This window comes from Onychostruthus taczanowskii, unplaced genomic scaffold, assembly GCF_017590055.1.
Source record: "Onychostruthus taczanowskii isolate IOZ18803 unplaced genomic scaffold, ASM1759005v1 scaffold19, whole genome shotgun sequence".
Lineage (NCBI taxonomy): Eukaryota > Metazoa > Chordata > Aves > Passeriformes > Passeridae > Onychostruthus > Onychostruthus taczanowskii.
Genome location: NW_024499128.1, coordinates 9,581,243 through 9,600,281, shown reverse-complemented (window position 1 = coordinate 9,600,281; position 19,039 = coordinate 9,581,243). Strand labels below are relative to the sequence as shown.

The following is a 19,039-nucleotide window of genomic DNA, read 5'->3' as shown; positions in this document are numbered from 1 at the left end:
TGTGGGCTCTCTCTTGCTACAGTATTTGCAGTCAGCTCCGACATCTGTTGAAGTTTGGAGCTACCTAGTCCAGGTGGAATCTTCAGAGCTTTTTCCAGAAGTGCCTAACCCTGATTACATTTGGACTATCATCAGGGCCAATCTTTTTTTGCGCTGCCACATCATTTTGTTTATCCCCTTAGACGTTGTCCTCATTTTATCTCCCTTTCTGCCACTTGGCAGTTCTGATGCTGCAGGGAGGCAGATTTTCACAAGGCCCTATTTTTAAATCACTTGATGTGATTCATTGTGGGCCCTTCTGAGTAAGAATGTAAAAATAGTGCCCAATCTGAGGAAAATTATGATAGTTTTATGCCCTTACCTGAAAAAGGGGATCCATCTGGCCTGTAAGAAAAGCTTTGGAGGAGACTGACCTGATACAGTAGTTCTGGGGGTGAGGATGCTCTGTCCTGTGTCCCCATCAGAGACCCTCCCCAGAGAAGCATGGCACGTGCCCCGTTACCATGTGTGTCTTCCTTTCCTAGGAGCCAGAATGCAAATTTCCAGAACCCCCGTTGCGAGAATACCCCGCTCATTGGCCGGGAGTCCCCACCTCCCTCAGTAAGTCTCTCTTTACTGCTCTTCTCTGCTTCAGCAGCTTTGGGGAAACCACGTTTGCCACTCCTGTGTGCTCCCACGGGAGCTGATTGTGCAGCCAAACACAGGATCTGGCCCATAAATGGCAGCAGCCTGAATAGACAAGCTATGTCTCACCTGCCGTGGAGAATAAAACCCTGCTATGCTACTTTGGACATTGCACAAGAAAAGACTAAATAAAACTCAGTCAATTAACACTGGTAATCCTATGGCCCAGTCCTGCCACCACTGAAGTGCATGAGTATCTTGATGGGTGACTTCAGCAGGATGATTCACTTGCATGCAGTGTACTTGCTATCTGTGCCATTGGTTCCTCAAGTTTGAAAAGAAACTTGTTCAAACTGTAAATTCAGAGTTACTGCTGAACCTCTCTCCTTAATCTGCCCTAAAGAGATGGTAGGATGAAACCTGTATTATTTTTTTGTTGAGATTTTTTTTTAAATCTTTCTTTCACAACTGTTTTACTTTCTTTGAAATCTATTTTTGTATTTAATTTCCTATGGAGGAAAAAAAGAAACTTTCATGGAAGGTTTTGGTATTTCGAGTGGCCTGATAGCCATTTCTGTATGCTGGATAAAACATGGGCTTGTCTTCATGTCTGGGTAAGAACTAAATTAATCTTGCCCTCCCTCACTGGATCCTGTAAACCTGATTTACAGCAGAACCTGGAGAACATGCCATCCCAGTGCTCACTAACTTGGTGGTGTGATTACAAAGGATGAGTAGTAAAATGGTCAACCAGTGTTCAGGTGTAGGTAAAGAAAAGACACTCTGTGGTGCCTGGTTCAAATTGATGGGAAGGGGAGGAAGAGGAGGTTGGCAGATGAAGGAGTAGGAATTGTGGTGGAAATGAGGGTGTGCCATTCATGGTTTCGCTTCAAGAGGACCAGTTCATCTTGCTGTAGAGGAGGTGGAAATGTGCAGTTGATCCTTGTCTCTGTCCTTGGCCAGACCTCTTCCACCCTTCCCAAAGAGGTTTCCTGTCCCCGTGCTCCGCTCGCGAGCTCTGGTCGCGTTATCCGCTCTCAGCAGAGTCCCCGACGTGCTGCACTGCTGGAGTTTCCTGGGCCAGAAGGGCACTGTCCCTCTGCTACTGCCAGGGCACATGTTCCTTCCATGTCCTGCTTCCCCTTGCCCTACAGCTCTTCTGCTTCAGAGAAAGCACATTCCCTTCCACGGGGCTGGAGTGAGGCAGGAAGTTCCCTGGTTCTTCAGTAGCTGTTTGTGTCAATACCCTGGGTGGGAATCTGAGTCCTGGTGCCTTAGGCTGGGGTTTGGGAGTAGATAAAGGGATTTTGTTCTTCAGAGTGACTTCAGTTGGCAGGCATGGTGTGAGCTGTGGGGAAGTGCAGGAGCTGGGGGGGATGAGGGAGCAGCACTACGCCCATAGAAAAGGGAGCTTCTCCCCAGATGAGAGAGGGAACCAGGCTATAGGGTAAATGTGTTTCCTGGAGGGATGTAGTAGACAGGCAGTGGAGAGAAGAAAAATGCTTTCTATTCTCATATTGGCAGGCAGCAGGGAAAGGCTTTTCTGGGATTTTTATATTTGCAGCTCTCCGTAGCAGGTGGCTGAGACCGTACTGAGGCAGAAGGAATGGTAACTTTTCATAGCAAATTGTCTGTGGGAGGAGAGAGACAAAAAGGGAATACCAATGCACACATCCCTGCCTCTTTTTGGGAGGGAGGACAGGGAGATAACCATCCAAGTAGGTTATGTCCAGTGGGCAGACAGAGCTGACCTATTCCATTTAGCTTTCTGTGAACAGATGGTGAAAACTAAGATGTGATGATCCTGCTGCATTGTTTGTCCGTTACTTTTCCTGGCTTTTTGTTCGTTTGTTTGTGTTTTTCCTTCTCTCATTCCTTCTGATTTCTCCTTCTTGCCACAGGGATATTCCCTTAGGGTTGTAGAGCCCACCTTGTCGCTGACACACACCACGGTTTCACTTGCTTGCACTGTGTTTTTCATGCACGTTGAGGCTGCACTCTCTTTTTCTCTCTCTTTCTTGCGTCATCACAGTTGTATTTGGCTGCCATGGACAGTAGCAGCCATATGAGCTGGCAGCTTAAGCCCTCGGACAGTGCACGGACATACTGGTAACAGCGCCCGCAAATGGAACAGGTACTGCAAAAAAGGTCCTTCTTGCTCAACCCCTTCTCCACTCCCAACCGCTCCCTTCATCCCTGCACTCTTTATCCCAGGCCAGTGCCTTTTATTTCTTCACATTCCTTCCCTCTGCACCTCCCACCCCATTCCCTCCTGCCAAGGGTGAAATTGAAAATCCGTTTTGGTGCAGACTCAAGGAGCGGTATCGACCTTCTAGAGGCTTCTGGTGCACCTTGTGAGGGCTACAGGTGCCCGTGCCTCACAAAAGCCACCTCACAGCAGCTTCAGCTTGGATTCCACACTTCAGAACAGCTTGAACACCAAGTGCTGAGTGCTGCTCAAATGTAGGAATAACCTTGCACTTCAAAAGCAGCCTAGAAGTTCTCGCGTCACAAGAAGCCATTCTCTAGAAGTGAAGAGAACCAATCTAGCAGCACTTCAGTCAGGAATGGTTGTCTTAATTCAGCTTTTGGCTCTCCTTGAGCCCTGCTGCTGTTCTGCTTGTCCTTAGTAGTCATAACACCCAAAACCATCAATACCAACCTGCCGCAAGCTTGTAGCTCATTTGTAGGATTTTTAATTTCAAACTGTCCTGAAGAGTTACTTAATTGCCTGTCAGATCTGTGTGCAGCTTTTCATTTTATCCTTATGTTTAAGGTCAGAAAGGAGCAAATTTTTCAGAAAAAGCTTCCCTAAGGGTCCAGATATAATCACTAAGATCTATTTCATTCTGTTTCAAAACCTTTTACTGTTTTGTTTGTTCTGTGTGTGTCCAAATCATCCCATCCATGTCCCACAGACTCTGTGAGCAGGGCCCTCCAGGTACCATTTCACTGTCTGCATTCCTCATGGGCTGCAGTTGCTGGTGCTCTCCAAGACAGCCAATGTTTCCTCCCTCATGACAAAGAAAGAGGAGGTGGTCTGCATTTTTGGGGGTTATTAGCTTGCTTAAATAGAGGGTATGATTAGGACTACCAGGCAACTCAGGTGGTGTGAAGGACAGTGTTCCTTCAAGGGAACTACAGTGCCAGGAAGGTGCTGGTTCCAGTGGGAACAGGGAGCCCATTGCTTTTGGCTCATGCAGTCATAAATTGCATTCTCTTCCCAGAAATACATGCCCATAAAGCTGCTGCTGTTCCTTCTTCTCTGCTTCTTCTTCTTCTTCTTCTTGGCACTTCTCTCAGCCTTGCACTGGATTCCTGTCTGTTCTGTTGGTGCTTGATCTGCATCCCTGCTGCTCCTTGCTCTCTGCCTGCCTGCCTGGGGACTGCTGGAAGGGGCTGCATTGGGTGTCTTGGTGCCTCTGCCGTGGTGCATGAATGCAAACAACCTTGTCTGAAGCATGGTGCCAGCACCCTTGAAAGGCTCACAGCTTTCTCCAGTCTTAAGTCTTGCTAAGAGCTGCTCCTGGGCCTCAGCTTGTGATGGGTTTTCTGCTTTGCTGTTCCTGTAGGTGGTATTGTAGCAATGTTAGATGGATCTGTTCCATGAAATAAAATATTGGTGAGGGTGGGGAAATTCTAGGGCCTTCATTCTAGACTTGAAATCCCTGGGCTGGAACATGACCTGATCCCAGTCTGCACTGTCTTCTGTTTATCTATGGTCCCACCCGAGCTTAATGTGGCTGGCTGAAGGGCTATGGAAAAGGCACTGCATTCTTTCCAGGGCTTTAAAAACAAACAAAACCAACAGAAGCTCTGTTCTTTTGACTTGAAAGACTTAAGTCCCTTTGAATTCAGAACCCACTGGCTAGAATTAGCTGTTTCCCTGCATCTTTTACCTCCCATACATAATAACACCAAACCCTCTGTGTTTACTGTGCTCTAGCTGTTTGAGATCAACCTTTCAGAACTTGATTCCAGAAGCTTTGGTCTTTATTGCATTACCTGAACAGCTCTGGCAGGAAATCAAAGTCAGGGTAGCTCAAGAGAAATTCACGTGGGTTTTTAACCACAAATAGTAAATGGTTTGTACTCAGTCATGGTTTCATATGGTAAGTGATCTTTCAGCATAGCTTAGTTAGCAGTGAAGTATTCATGGATTTCACGGGAGTCAGTAGAATTTTTGGCCTCTAAAAAAACCTGTTCATTCCTTAAAATTAGGCTTTTTTGCAGCCAATGATTCCTTTGTGCCCAGGCCATGTGTGTTAAGAGCCTACCTAGTATATGCTGGCAAACCACACCTATGAAAGTTTATACCCTCAACAAGGCTGAATGTGGAGCAGAGACTTTTATTTTCTTTGGAGAATTACAAAAATAACCCTGTGTGCAATCAGCTGTGTTTGTTGGAGCTGGCTGGTAAGTGACTGAGAGGTGCTGTGTTGAATAGCACAGGCAACCAGCAGGAATGGTAACAAGAACTCTTTCAGGTGCCCTTCTTGGGGAAGCTGAGAGTGAGGTGGAGGTATGGGGTGGAACTTGTCCTCTGTGCTGTTTTTGAAAGGGTAAATGAGGGTGTATAGGCACGTGGGTACTTCCAGTGAGTGTGCTGGAAGAATGACTGAATTGTGCATGTTCTTTAACCTTCTATGAAAGCTCCTCTTTAAAGGAAACTAAATGCAACTGTGAACCTGACAGCTGTGGGCCTCAGAGTGGAGTCCAAGCCCTCCTTGGTCTCGGTTGTGCTCAGGCTTTCTGTCTTTAGAATCACTTTTTAAAGGAGTTTAAAACATAGTGAATTTTTTTTAAAGCAACTGAAGACTTAATTACTTTAACTCTGGATCATATAGTTTGGTTTCATATCCAAAAGTGGCAAGTGTCTGCTGATACATCTTCATCTGCTGGCCTGTCCAGATGTTGGGACCTCTGTGTTCCACAGCATCTTTCCTCTGCTTCCCAGCAGAGGATGCAGAGAAGGACTTGAGGAAGGACTGAGCATGTGGAGAAAGCAGCTGTACCTGGAGGGTGATGCTGTGCTGGGAGAGGTGCACAGGGGAGTGTTGGCTCTCTGCTGCCAGGTTTCTGTCACACTTGCCATGGTTATTAATAATACACTTAACAAAAGGAGTGATTGGTTCGGTTCAACTGGGAAGGGGTACAGAGGTGCAAAAATCCTCAGTTAAGGAGAGAACATCAGCCCTAACTCTGACTACTCTGAGTCTTGATTTGTTCCTTGTGGTGGATTTGCAGGTAGGTTTGAATGTAAAATACTCTCTGCTTGACTCTCCACATCTTGTGTTCCTGGTTACTTTGTTTTAGTGACACTTAAACAACTGTGGGGTCTTTTCTTTTTGGAGGAAGGAGGGAATTCTTTTCAACTTCTCCTGCCATGATAGGTGTACTTTGTACAACTTTGAAATGCAATTCATCAAGTGGTCCTCTTGATTTTAATGCTTTAAAGAAAATTTATATTGCATATTGTGTGCTGAACTCATGTGACTAGATTCAGAAAAGATGCACAATAACCTTTCCATTATCTGAGATTTTTTTTCTAAATACTTCTTAGAAAACTTTAGCACCTGGAAAAGTTCTCTGTTCATACCCATCTCCTATCACATGTCACTTCAGAGAATGCAAATGGAAAATGAGCACTCAAATGCATTTTTCCTTCTAAGGAGCTCTTCTTATCATGAGGCTTGGCTGGTAATTTCAGCATTGCACTACCTGAAATGTGCCCTACTTACTCTATGAGAAAGTTCTTTGACTTCTAAACCTCTCTGAGCCTGTTGGGTTATTCTCCTATGTATTAATAACACCCTAAACTTTATTTCTAAAACAGTAATCACATTTAATAAACTGTATAGATTATTGTCCTTAAAGTAGCTCAGCTTGCTATTTTCTATCTTTTGCCCTCTCACTGACAAAAAATACATCTCAGAAAGAACAGATGTACCCTTTGTCTTCTAAATATAGGTGCCATTTCTGGGCCAGAATTTTATATTAAGATCCATGTTCTGAAAAAAGTTTTCCAATTATGGAAGACACTAAAAGCTGAGTGTGCAAGTAAGCCACAGGTGTCTTCATCTTGTGCTGCTGGGATCAGCTCTGCCAGAGGAGCAGTTTCTCTCTTCTATTGTGCAGAGGTTCAACCCAGGTCAGTCTTTGAAGGAAAACTGATAAAATACTGTTAATTCTCTGAAAACCCCTGTGGACAGCTGAGCTTTTGAGAGCCTGAAGATGCCTCATAATGTTCTTTCCCAGTGGGCAAGATAAATCATACCTCCTGGTGTGGAAGTGCCTTTCAGTTGTCTCTGCCAGCTTAACTGGCTATTTTATGTGGTCTGGTTTAAGAGGTGATAAAAAGTCAGTATGCTGAAGAGCACTCTTGGGAAGTAAGCTGTGGATATTATAGAATTATTCAGGCTCCAGAGGGTATAAAAAGAGGAATGAAATGTCTGTCCTCATTGCTTGGTTGTTAATATTGTGGTGGCAGAGCCCAGAAGATATCAGACACATTGGCATAAAGAGGCAAAGTTCTGTTCTTACTGCTGGATATTATTCACATGTTTTTCAGCTCATTATTCAAAGCTGAATGACACATGTTAACTCAGTAGCTTCTGGGAGCTGTTTTGGATTACCTTGCTTAGAATAAAAAGGAGAATAAGAACAGCACCACCACCTCCAAATCAAACTAACCTTCATCTCTCTGACTTGCTCTTCTCACCCCCACGCTGGAGTCTCATCTGCTGCTGCACAGTGCACAGCTTGCATCCCAAACCACAGTGGGCTGTCACCCACCTGATAACTTGCTGATATCATCCTGTTTGATGGCAGCCTGTTTCCAGCCTGATAGGGTCTGTTCTTTCTTGGGCATAAATCATTTAGTTATTCCTCACTTTTCTTTCAGGCTGCCCATCCGTGGCACGTGCAGTCCTCTGATGCCCTCATTGCTGTAAAATGCAATGTGAAGATGCAGTGAGCACCCATTTTCTTTTCAACCTCCTTTTCTGGCATGGTTGAAAGCAGTACCATCACTAATAGAGGATGAAAGTGTGGGGTGGGTTTTTACATCTGCATCATTCCCATTTCCCTTTCTTCTCCCAAGCAACATATGCCATGTTTTGACTTAGTGACTGTTGGATTTCCTTCTCTAGAGAGCTTGGATAAATCACCAGCACATCTGCACTGGCCTGGCCAGCACCCCTGCAGCAGACTGGCAGAATGTTACTCAGAGTGAACTATGCAGTGACTTGTGAAATTTTCCTCTTAAGACTGTGTCAGCAGCTCCTTGAGATGCTTGCTGTAAATATACACCATGTTATGCTGAGAAGTGGTAGAAATCTGTGGTTCCATCGTGACATTAGTCATTCTGACTTAACTTTGTTTGTTTGTTTTGTTTTTTTTGTCTTGTCTTTTCTTTCTCCAGTACACCTCCAGCATGAGAGCCAAATACCTCGCCACCAACCAACCTCGTCCAGATGCTGGCAGTGTGCATTAAAATGAAAAAGCAAAAGCAAAAAGCAAACAAAAAAAAAAAACCCAAAAACAAAAAACAAAACCCACACATGCAGTCAGACTAAACAATGTGCCAAGTGCTGTGCCCTTGTGCTGTCCTTGTAGAACAATCTTGCTGTTCTGCCTAAAATCTAGTGCAGCTCCTTCTGTTTCTCCAGCCCAGACCACCCTTCCAACCTGGTACCTGGCCACTGAGTGGAAGCTCCTTTTGAATTTAAGCCTTCACCCTGTAGTACAAGAGAGCAAACGTGTGCTGGCCAGCAGCTGACAGCACCCAGGCCAGCTTACCAGAGCAGCCTGGCAGAACAGGTGGTGAACATCTTCTGCCCCCTTCTTCCCCCGTTCTGTTCCAAGAGGGACTTGGTGAAAGATGGTGGTAGATGTCCTTCACTTCTGCAGTGGGACCAGCAGCCTGTCAGACAGAAGAAGCAGCACTGGGTGCCTGTGGCTGGTGTGCAACGAGGGAATGCTGGGGGAATGCACAGCACAGAATTCTGGTGGGAATCCTCTGGTGCACTGCCCTGGGTGAGGGAGGAGGGAGCTCCTGCCTCAGGGTGTCACTGCATATCCACTGGAATTTGCTCTAGAAGAGCAAACCATTTCACTGCCCTGGTTAACTTTTTTTTTTTTTTTAATCCATTAAGAAAATGCCTTTTTGTTTCCCTCTATATCTAGCACGTGAATTCTTGAGGAGGAGCAGGGGGCCCAGCACCAGTCAGTTACCCTGTCCACTGCTCTGGAGCTGGCCTCTCTGCTCCACCAGGGAAGCCCAGGTATTTGCAGATGGCATTCTGGGTGCTGCCTTTCCTAGGCTGACACAGATCAAACAGGAGCCAGCCACTCACTTGGTGCCAAATTTTTCCAGGGAAAGACTTGTAATTCTTTATGGGAGGTATTTTTGCACTAAAGAGTTTTGGCTCTCTGATGCTAGATCTTATGGGACAGTCAGCTTGCAAAAGCAAGAGAAACTGGAAGCACCAATGGATTTATAGCAAATGCAAGCTTTCCACGTGGGAATGACCTGTGAACTCTGCTGGACTTACTTTTTTTCCTTTTTTATAAACCATAATCTACAGCACAAGGTTGCTGAAATGGCATTGAAGGAGGTTTTTGGAGCCTCATTCCTAACAAACTCACAAGATTATTGTCAGTGTATCTTCTGTGTTTAGAGTCCAAAACCCTCGACAACATTGTGACTGTCAGAACAGATTTATATTTTATTCTATTTTTTTTAGTTTTCAAAGGCACATTGCTAACCACTATCTGACCATACTAATGCACATGTAAGGCATTTTCTAGACGTGAGGCAGAACAAGGCTTGCAAAGGGGCAGCTGGGTGCCTGCAGAGGGCAACATCCTTCACTGGTGCTGTACTTCCCACTGAAGAGCAGTGCTCCAAAGGGCACTGGCAGCTTCCTGCTGGAAGAGGAGACTGCCTCTTGGGAGGTGCTGTCAACTACTGCCCTTTCACTAGGGTGACTGTAATGTTCCTTTTTGTCTTTTTACCTCTTAGTAGGGGCATCTTAGCAGAGCTGCTGAGCATTGTATTAAATAACTGACAGTGGAAATTGAGTGGGAAACATCTCTCAAACTGGAGTGGAGCTGTTGGCAGAGGCAGTTCAGTGTCACCTCAGTGATGTTCAGACTCTGTGTTTGTTTACCCCACGTTTGCAGCTTGGGGCACAGAATTACCAACCTGCCTTTACTCAAGTCAGTTGCCTTCCTGCAGTGAGGTGGGAACTGCTCCTGGCAGGCAGCTAAACAGGCTGGAGGGATCTGCTGGGAAATGGTACCAGCTCTGTGGCACAGCAAGCTTTGAGACTCCTCTTAAGATAGAAACCACTACTAAACTGCAAGGCCAGCTGTTACCAGTCGAAGGAGTGAGAGACAGGGAGGAGGCATCACCATACAGACAGGAAGAGAAAGGTTTGGAATAAACTTCACGCTTCACCATAAATCTCTGGAAGCAGGATGTTCTTGCTCAGGACTGAGTATGCCCTTTCAGACACATTGGATGGGCTTCACACTGAAACATTACCTCTGTTTTATCAAATAACAAGGGCAGGGAAACTTGGTCACAGGTGGTATGGAGGGACACTGTGGCTCACGAGCCGCAGGGTTTCCATCCTGTCTGAGAGCCTACCAGGAGATGTGGGTGTGCAGGGTGTGGTGAGAAGATCTTGCAGGGCCCCAAGCACCCAGCTGTTCTCTGGGGGGAACCCCAACCTTTCCCTCACTTTGAAGAAAGAATCAAGAGCCATATAACCCTTTTTAAGACTGAGTTGTTCTGCCATCATCCCTCCTTGCAAGGATGTGCTCCGATTGCTACTCACATTATCAATTTTAGGGGAGCTGCCCTGAAATCTGTGGCCCAGTCCTACTGGTGGAAGGCAAGTGTTTTGGAGGCTGGAGGGTGTGGGGAACCCTGTGAAAACAAGTGCTTCTGTGTACCATCTCCTTTGTGCACAGAATGCACCCTGAACCTGCGTGTGACTGCACTTTGGGCTGGGTCTAAATCGTCACCGTGGCATTGTCTGTGCCACACAGGAACAGGAGTGAGCCTTTGTTTGCAGCATCTGACAGAGCAGCCACCTTGACCTGCTTCCTTCCAAGGTCTGGCATAGCCACTTCCAACACCCAGAACAACTTCTGACAGTGTTTGGGGCTCGCAGCAAGGCACAGCTGTGGAGATAAGTGCTCTGTGACTTCAACACATAACTGGAAAGAATGTTATGGAGATAACATTTTGCTCTCTGGAGGCCAGCACAACGTGACTGCGGTGTGAGCAGTGTACCTGTGTCCAGCCAGCACTTCCTTTACTTGACATGGATATTGCACTTTTGTAAAGCATCCTGGAACTCTGCTGCCCCGCTGCATGCTGTGCAGAGCGCTGGATAGGAAACACAGACAAATGGGTTTCTTTTGGTTTATTATTATTGTTATTATTACTACTACTTTTTTGGTTTTTTTCCTTTTTTTTTTTTTTTTTGTTTTACTGGAACCTTGAGCAACAGTGTGGCATTTCTGCAGGCTGGTCTGAACAGATCTGCTGAAGAACAGATGGCCTTTGCCTATTCTTATGGCTGCGACATAATCAGTCTCATCCATATGGTCACATTTAGTCTGAGGAGGGGACTTTGAGAAGCCAAGATCTCCCAGACTCTGTGCCTCCCTCTCGGGTGAACAGCAGGTGCTATCTGGCGAAGACTCATCTGTTCTGGATGGCATTCATGGTTGAGGGAGTCCAAACTCTTCAAGCTGCAGGAGGTAAAGCTGTAGAGACTTCTCTCTCTTCCATCGTGTCTCTCTGTTTTTAATGTGACAAAACGCCGAGGCCGTATCACTTGGTGTGTCCCAGCTGACCTTATCAGACATTTCTCATGTTGCTGGTTGCTAGAAAAAGGGTCCAGAAGTTGGAGGAGCTGAGATTGGCCTCTGGACACCTCGCTGACTGCAGAGTGCACGGCAGCTTGTCCGGTGGAAGGTGACTGCATCGGTGAAGACACTTCATGTTACTTTTTCAGAAGCACAAATGTGGTCATTGGCTTGTCTGGTTGGCTTGGTTTATTTCCACTGCATCATCATGTGTGAATGACACTTTCTTTTGGAACTGAGAACTCTTCCAAGCACACAAACATCTCCACAATGTGAAATGTAAATAGCATGTTGGACTCTTGTGTCCAGTGTTCAAGACTGCATTGTAATTGTAAAGGAAATCAAATCAAGACTTGGCTGTGAATTTCTTGTGCTGTCTTGGGAATTATAACTGTAGTGTTTGTATCCTGTATGTATTATTAAACTGAGTTCATTTTGTGTGCTGATAAAAGGGTTCAAGCTAAGATTTTTAGCGTGCATCCATGTATCCAAATGTGAAGGATGGAGTGCTCCCTTCCCCTCCTGTCCTTTTTAAGTTTTCTCCATTCGATAGGTGTTGATTTTCCGTGTACAGTCATCTCAGCCAAGATGCAAGGGATGTTCATTTGAGTGCTTTGAGGGGGACACAGTGCATGGGGTTTTAAGTGATCCTAAGTCAGGATTTCCATAGCAGTTCCCTGAAACTACATGAAAAGTTTGGCCTTTCTGAGAGTTAAACCATTTCTCAGGGAGCTGCCCAGCCATTGCTCACGAGAGCTTTGGGTGCTGCAGGGTGGTGGGAGACAGGAGTGTGTGGGTGCCCCCAGAGCAAGGTCCAGGTACCTGTGGGAGCAAGCCCAGGCTTCATTTGTGGTGCCCCCTTCTCTCCCTCCCAGCAGCCACTGAAATACCATTCTGAGCCCTTTGAAGAAGAGAGAAGTGTCTTGGCTTGTTGATCCCTGCCACCCCCCCAGTTCCAGAGGAGATGAGGTGGGTGGGTTTTCCCTGAGCTCGGGAGAGGAGCTGTCTTTGAAGCTGCTCCTGCCTGGGGTCCAGGGAGCAGCCAGGGTCTTCTTTCACTGCCACTCAGTGACACCTCTGGGTGGGAGAGGAAGAGCCCTCCAGGGAGGTCCTGAGGACAGATCTCATGCCTTGAGACAGACCTGACAAGGCTTGGTCTGTGCCTCCTTTCACCACAGCCTACCTCCCCTTTCCAGAAATTGTGTGCATGCTATGGATGGCTTCCCTAGGCAGCCCAGGAGGCCCAGCAGAAGCGTGGGATGTTTTGGTAGCAGTTCCTAGATGGCTGACAAGTGGTTTGTGCTGTCAGGGGGGTGTGGGATCTCTGCCAAGCCGTGATGGTGAGTGTGCTGCCCAGCTGGGAGACGAGGGATGGGTTACTGGAGCTCCCAGGTGCTCACCCAGCCCCTGTGGCCGCATGAACAAAGTGGAACATAAATTGATGTACAACCAGAAAGTTCAAAATACTCCTTTCCTAAAGAGGATAACTGTAGCATGAAGCTCTTAGGTGCTCTGCGTATTTGATACCACATTGCTCCTCACTATGCAATTCCCAACTCCTTCCTTCCTGTTCCTCCTCTAATCTCACACCAAGACTTCTCCAGTGGCCTGTGCCCAGGAGGCTGCTGAAGTCCCAGAAAAGCCTCATTTCTTCCATTGTCCTCTGCCCTGGGTGCAGCTGCCCAGCCGTCACGTCGCGTGCCTCAGGTCCCTTGGTAACGGGAGGCCCCATGAGTTTTATTCACATCATTCAGAGGGAAGTTTATTTTCTTGGACACTGTGCACAGAAACCTAATGGTGAACATGTACCTGGCCTTTTTGTAACTTCTCTGTTTTGTTTTGTTTTTTTTTTTTTCTTCTTAACCATAATGGTTGTATATCACACCACTTTATATACATATATAATATATAAATATATATAATTTTTTTTTAAACTTTGGACCTGCTAGTTTCTTTCAAGTGTTCCTGCACTTACCCAAAATGTTTTTAAATTGTGAAGATTAAAGAGGATTGAGCCCATTTTTGTATCTTTACTTTTAATTCTGTAGTTCTCTTGATTGTAACGTAGCTATTTTTTACTGTAACTTTTTGGTTTGCAAATACTAAACAAAAAAACCTAAATGTAATATCTGTGGTTTCTATTCAGCTTGGGTTTCATGTTTTAAAAATAAACGATTTAAAACCACTGTTCCTGGTTATTGATCTGTGTTTTCTCCCAGAGGGAGCCTGGGGTTGGTCTGGTGGCTGCTGTGGGGATGTCCTTGTACCTGGGGGCAGGAGATGCTGGAGCAGGCATGGAACACATCAGCCTGGAGATGTTCTCCTGTGCCCAGTGTGTTTTAACCCCTTGAGGTCCCTCTGCTGCTTTGGTTATTCCTCACTGGAGCAGCAATAAACACGAGTGGTTCATTTCCAGCAGCACAAGTACAAGAAATGTGGAAAAATGGCCTGGGATGGTGCCCCACCAGCTGAGCCCTGTCAAAGGCTTTTCTTTGGGGGAAGATGAAGCTCAGCATGAGCTCACCATGCTCAGTGCTGCCCCAGGGTATCGTGGGTTTCTCTTTAATTCTGTTTGTGCAGTTCTCTGATCACTGGCCCACCACCACATCACTATCACGTAGTGAACTGAAACCTTTACCTTCCTCTAATTTTCCTGATCTGTTTTCTGCCTGATCCTGCCAGCCAAAGGAGGCGTTGGGCTCCTGCCCCCATCCTGTGCTATTCTTGCCCTGACCTCAGCCCCTCCCTTCCTAGGTGTGGAATAAGCAAAAATTCAACTCTGCCTTTGGAAATGCTGTGCATTTTTTTAAATGCTGTGAGTATGGCTGAAACCCACACCAGTGCTCTCAAGTCCTGCCCACGAGTCCAGTTCAGAAGCACAGAGGGCTCCTTGTTGTGACTTACCCCTCATGGCTGTGAATCCCAACAGACACCAGTTTTCCTCCCTTCACTAATAATTGACAGATGTGTGTCTCCCCTCTTTTTTTTATTTCCATCTAAAGGAGGAACTCACGTTTTCCATCTCCATTCCTGACCTGAGATGATTAAGTCTGCTCTCTAAATCTCTAAAAGGGCTTGGAGCAGTCAAGGGAATCTCATGGCATGTAGGAAAATAAAGCCTAGATCAGAGTCATCCGTGTAAATATTTTACCAGGTTTATGGGAACATGCAAAGGCCACCTTCCTGGTGACCTCTCCCAGTGTCCTCCAGCCACCCCCAGGAGCTGCAGCTTGGCTCTCCCTCTGCACTGCTCCCAGTCCCAGCAGGAGCAGGGCTGAGCTCTCTCCTGAGCCATTTGGGGCTTGGAGAAAACAGAGGGAAGGGTGAAGTATGTGTTTGAATAAACCTCACCCTCAGATCAGCCTTCAGTAGTGGTCCCTTAGATCTCAGTCCTGGGAGATAAGGCAGGGAGGGGTGCCCTGGGGAGATGCTTTCAATCGTATTTGCTCTGTGGTGTGCTGAGCTGTGCTAACACGAGCGGTGCCTCCGGCAGCTCCCGTGGGTTGGAGGATGGAAAACCATCAGGCAGAGCTGGTGGCTGTGGGACACGGTTACTGACTGCATGTCCCCATCTGCTGTCACCTCTTGGGGTGGGAAATGGCCCAAACTGCAGGTCATGATCTCTGCTGAACGTGGCACTGTGCAGGCAGCACCTGCTGCTGATGCTGCAGCCTGCTCTGCCCAGCTGCTTCCATCAGGCACATTCAAGAGCTGGATTTGTGGTTCTTCAGAAAGGTCCAGAGGGGTTTTGCACTCTCCACCAATCCAGGAAGGCAGCAGGCAGCTGAAATTGCAGCTCATCTTCTCTAGCCCCTCCCGAAGCACCCTCACTCCTGAGGTGTAGATATTCTCAGTTCAGTGGAAGGAAGAACAAAAACAATTTCTCACAAGATAGATATGCCTAAGAATCTTAGAAGAAAAAAATTCAAACAATTATTATCTCTCTTTCTATAACCATTGTTTATAGATATAATTTGCTAAAAGTGCTATTCATATCACACCAACAATGTTAGAAGTTTTCACCTTAAGACCAATCAAGTCTCAGGTCCACTTCTGTTCCTATAAGAATTGTAGATTTCTTAATACTACACTTAACAATAAAATGTCTTTCAATCCTTCTGCATCTTGGAGTCAGATGCCAATCACTCTCCAATCAAAACACCCCCTGCTACCACACTGGGGAATGACCCATCTCCCCTCCCCAGTCCGTGGTGCTTCCAGGAGGTCGTGTCCTCTCCTTGCACTGCGAGGGAGGCCAGGACAGAGCTGAGTGTCCTCTGGAACGAAAACCCCGAGCAGGGAGGCTCCGAGCAGTCTGACCACGTGGGGATGCTGGAGCCCTGTGCTTGGCACTCGGGAGGGATTGTGAGCTGAGGCAGCCACGGGAATTCTCCATCCAGGGCTCCTCCTCATCCCGTGTGTCCAGCCTAGCCCTGCACCAGCCTGGTTTGTCCCAGCACTCCAGTGTCTCCCAGTTCATTTGGGAGTGCCCAGGCAGGGACAGAGGGTCGGCTCACTGTGACCATGATGATGAAGCAGCTGGCCACACTGCTGTGCCTTCGTGCTGCTGCCTGGTGGAGAGGGGATGGATGGTGGCAGGAGCAGAGGACTTTTCCTTCTGCAGCTGGGCTCTCCATTGCTGCTGGGACCGTTTGCCTCGGCTCTGCCTGGAGCATGACCTCAACAAAAATCCCTGCTCAGGGATTTTTTAATCCCTCTCGGTCCGTGGAGGGAAGTGGGAGGAAGCACAGCTCCCTGCTCACTACGAGGTGTCGCAGATGCGGGTGCTTCTCCCACCCGCTTCCTCTTCCCACCAGGCAAACCTCACGGACCCTGGCGCTTGCACCCCGTAAATCACCCGGCCACTCCTGAGCTGCTCCAGACACATCAGCTCTGGGGCTGTGCATGGGCTGCTCATCAGGGAGCAGAATAGCCCCCGCTGCCCAAGGGCTTCCTAACTCAACAGCCACCCTAAACACGGGGGGCTCACCAGGCTGAGGACACGGCTGGAGCATCACCCAGCGCTGACACCGTGGTGACACTGCGGCAGTGTCACTGCTGCTGCAGGTCCCTGTCCTCAGTGTGGACAAGCACAGACCCAGCACTGTTTTCCTGGTGAAAGCACCATGGTTTGGTGGGGGCTGAAGGGGGACACATCCACTGAGGAGGAGGAGGAGGAAGGAGGGGTTGGGAGCGGGGCTGCTCGGTGGTGCCGCGGCTTCGCAGATCTCATCTGGCAGCGCTGTGGGAAGTGTTTCCAGATGCTTTGGAGATGCTCAATTTATCTCCTCCTCCACTCTTGGCTTGCCAAATGGCTACAGCAGCAGAACTGGCCCCACTGGGCAGCTGAGGCAGACCAGAAACAGCAGTTGCTGGGAGCTCTGGGGCAAGGGGGATTGGTTTTGATAGATTCAAGGCTGGTCTTAAAAGTCAGGAAGGGAAAAATAAACTTTGCAGGGCTTTTGGGTTATTTATTTTAACCACCTGCATGTTATGCAGGGGTGGGAAATAGTAGAAGGGTGAAAAAAAAAAGGGGCAGTGGTTGAGAGCTACTCTGCTCATCCCAGTGCTGTCTCAGCCATCCCACAGCCATCGCTCTCTGCTGCAGGGCTTTGCAGCCCCTCAGTCCAAGGCAGACAGTGCTGGTGGTGGATTAAATCACCTCCAGCTGCACAGAGGTGGTGGGATGTAGATCATGCCCCCACGGGGGTCCCAGCACTCTCCCACCCAGCACTGGGACAGGCAGCTCCCAAAGCTGCAGCTGCATGCATCGCTCAGGCCCCGCGATTCGGACGCTTTTATGTTCATTTCCCACAAATATTCCAGTTTTCTGGGCCAAAGCAGCTGGAAGTGGCTCTTGGAGCCAATTCACACAAGTTTTGTTGTCTCCCAACACCGCCCTCCCACCCCAAGCCTCAAGTACTTCTCGCTGCTGTCAGTACCAGGATGGGTGTTTGTCCCACCATGGGTGTTTGTCCCAGCACCATGCACACAGTCCCTGGTGAAAGTCCCCACAGCCAGGCTGGGAACACATGACTCACATCAAGTCTGGGACTGCAAGTGACCCAAATGCAAATTAAACCAAAAAAAAAAAGGAGGTTGGAAACAGCAAAAAGGACTAAACCAGTGTGTGTTATTCTCTGTCCTCAGTGTTGCAACCACCCAGAAACAGGGAAAGCCTTTAGCCAGGCACAGTGCTGGAGCATCCCCTGGGCACAGCGCTGTCAACAGCAGCAGTGTCTCCATAGTGGCAGTGTCCCCAACAAGCCTGGCTTGTCCCCACCCCATCACCACACACCAGACTCTCCAAAAGGTACAGCTGCCTTATCAGCTGCCTCGAGCGGGCGAGAGTAAACAGGACGTCCCACACCAGCGCCGGGGTGCAGATGAAAGCAGCCTGGCCTGCAGAGTCTGCCAAGTATGCAAGAGCAGCAGGCTTTGCTTTTGTTTTCCTTTTGTTTATTAATGCCTGTATTTATTTACTTTTCAGCCCACGAGTAGGGAAAGGAGGAGGGAGAGGCTGGGAGCCTGGTGGGAGACAAACTGGAGGGCTGGTGAGCTGCCTTCCCCCACTCCTGAAGGCTCAGTGGGATATATTTCGTTTTATTTTATTATTTTATTTTATTTGTAACTTTATTTATTAATTTGTATTTGTATTTATTTTACTTTTTAAACCCCATCCAGGAGTTGTACCATGCCCAGCATCCCCCCAGTGTTCACACCTGCCAGGGGCTCCTGTTCCTCACAGCAGCATCCCAGCCCCAAGCCACAGCTCCTGGCTGCCCAGTGCCTCGACTGGTACTTAACCCACCTCTCCCTGTCCTGTCTGGGGTGCAGGGGAGGGTCAGGCTCACTGAGGGTGACAGCACCACTGCTGGGAAGTGCCCACGCTGCCAAAACCACAGCCTGTGAGCAATAGGAAACCTCATGGGGGAGCAGATGGGGCTCGGTGTCACAGCTTCCTGTGCCTGACGCAGGTCCCTTTGCTGACCCTGCACCAGAGGAGGCCTGAGGGCCACCAGATCCTGCACCCAACACACCATCCCTGGCCCCAGGCAGCTGGGGAAGGCAGCACTGCTGTCCATCCATCCACCCTTCCCTTCCACCAGGGCAGTTTTTGGGGTGGCTGGGCCAGGGCAATGCTGGTTCTCTGGGGTGATACTCTCAGCCAGAGCCCCACCTCACCAAGGGCTGCAGAGGTTGGGGGACTTTTGATTTTTGTGGCTGTCTGAAGGGTGAGCAGGCTGGGAGGAGGGGTGGCTGCTTCAGCACACGCCAATTTCCTGCCAGGCTGTATTTTTAGCAGGGCCAACCCTTGATAACCCAGAGACTGAAGCGAAACTGTGAAGTAAGTAAGTGTGCCTCGAAAAGGAAAAAAAAAAGGTGCTGGCTCTGCAGGAAGGCGGGGAGGAGGGGGTGGCACAGGTGGAAGCTGGTACCGCTGGCACAAACAGGACTGGTTGGGGAATGGAGGGGGCAGATCTTAGGCTACCTCCACAGCCCATGAAAGCTGGGGCTTGTTTCTGGC

At 48.1% G+C, this 19,039-nt stretch overlaps 1 protein-coding gene across 3 annotated transcripts in view; it reads left to right on the top strand.

Moving 5' to 3' along the window:
• TTYH3 (tweety family member 3) overlaps positions 1-13,696 on the top strand; it is a 76,307-nt gene extending 62,611 nt beyond the window's left edge. The window contains exons 13-15 of one of the 3 annotated variants that reach the window (XM_041401496.1): positions 525-600; positions 2,657-2,758; positions 8,048-13,696. In XM_041401496.1, coding sequence (XP_041257430.1) covers positions 525-600; positions 2,657-2,737 — 157 coding nt within the window. In that variant the 3' untranslated portion in view covers positions 2,738-2,758; positions 8,048-13,696. The remainder of the gene's footprint in view (positions 1-524; positions 601-2,656; positions 2,759-8,047) is intronic. The other 2 variants (XM_041401497.1, XM_041401498.1) reach the window with 2 other exon arrangements.
• Positions 13,697-19,039: the final 5,343 nt, after the last annotated feature.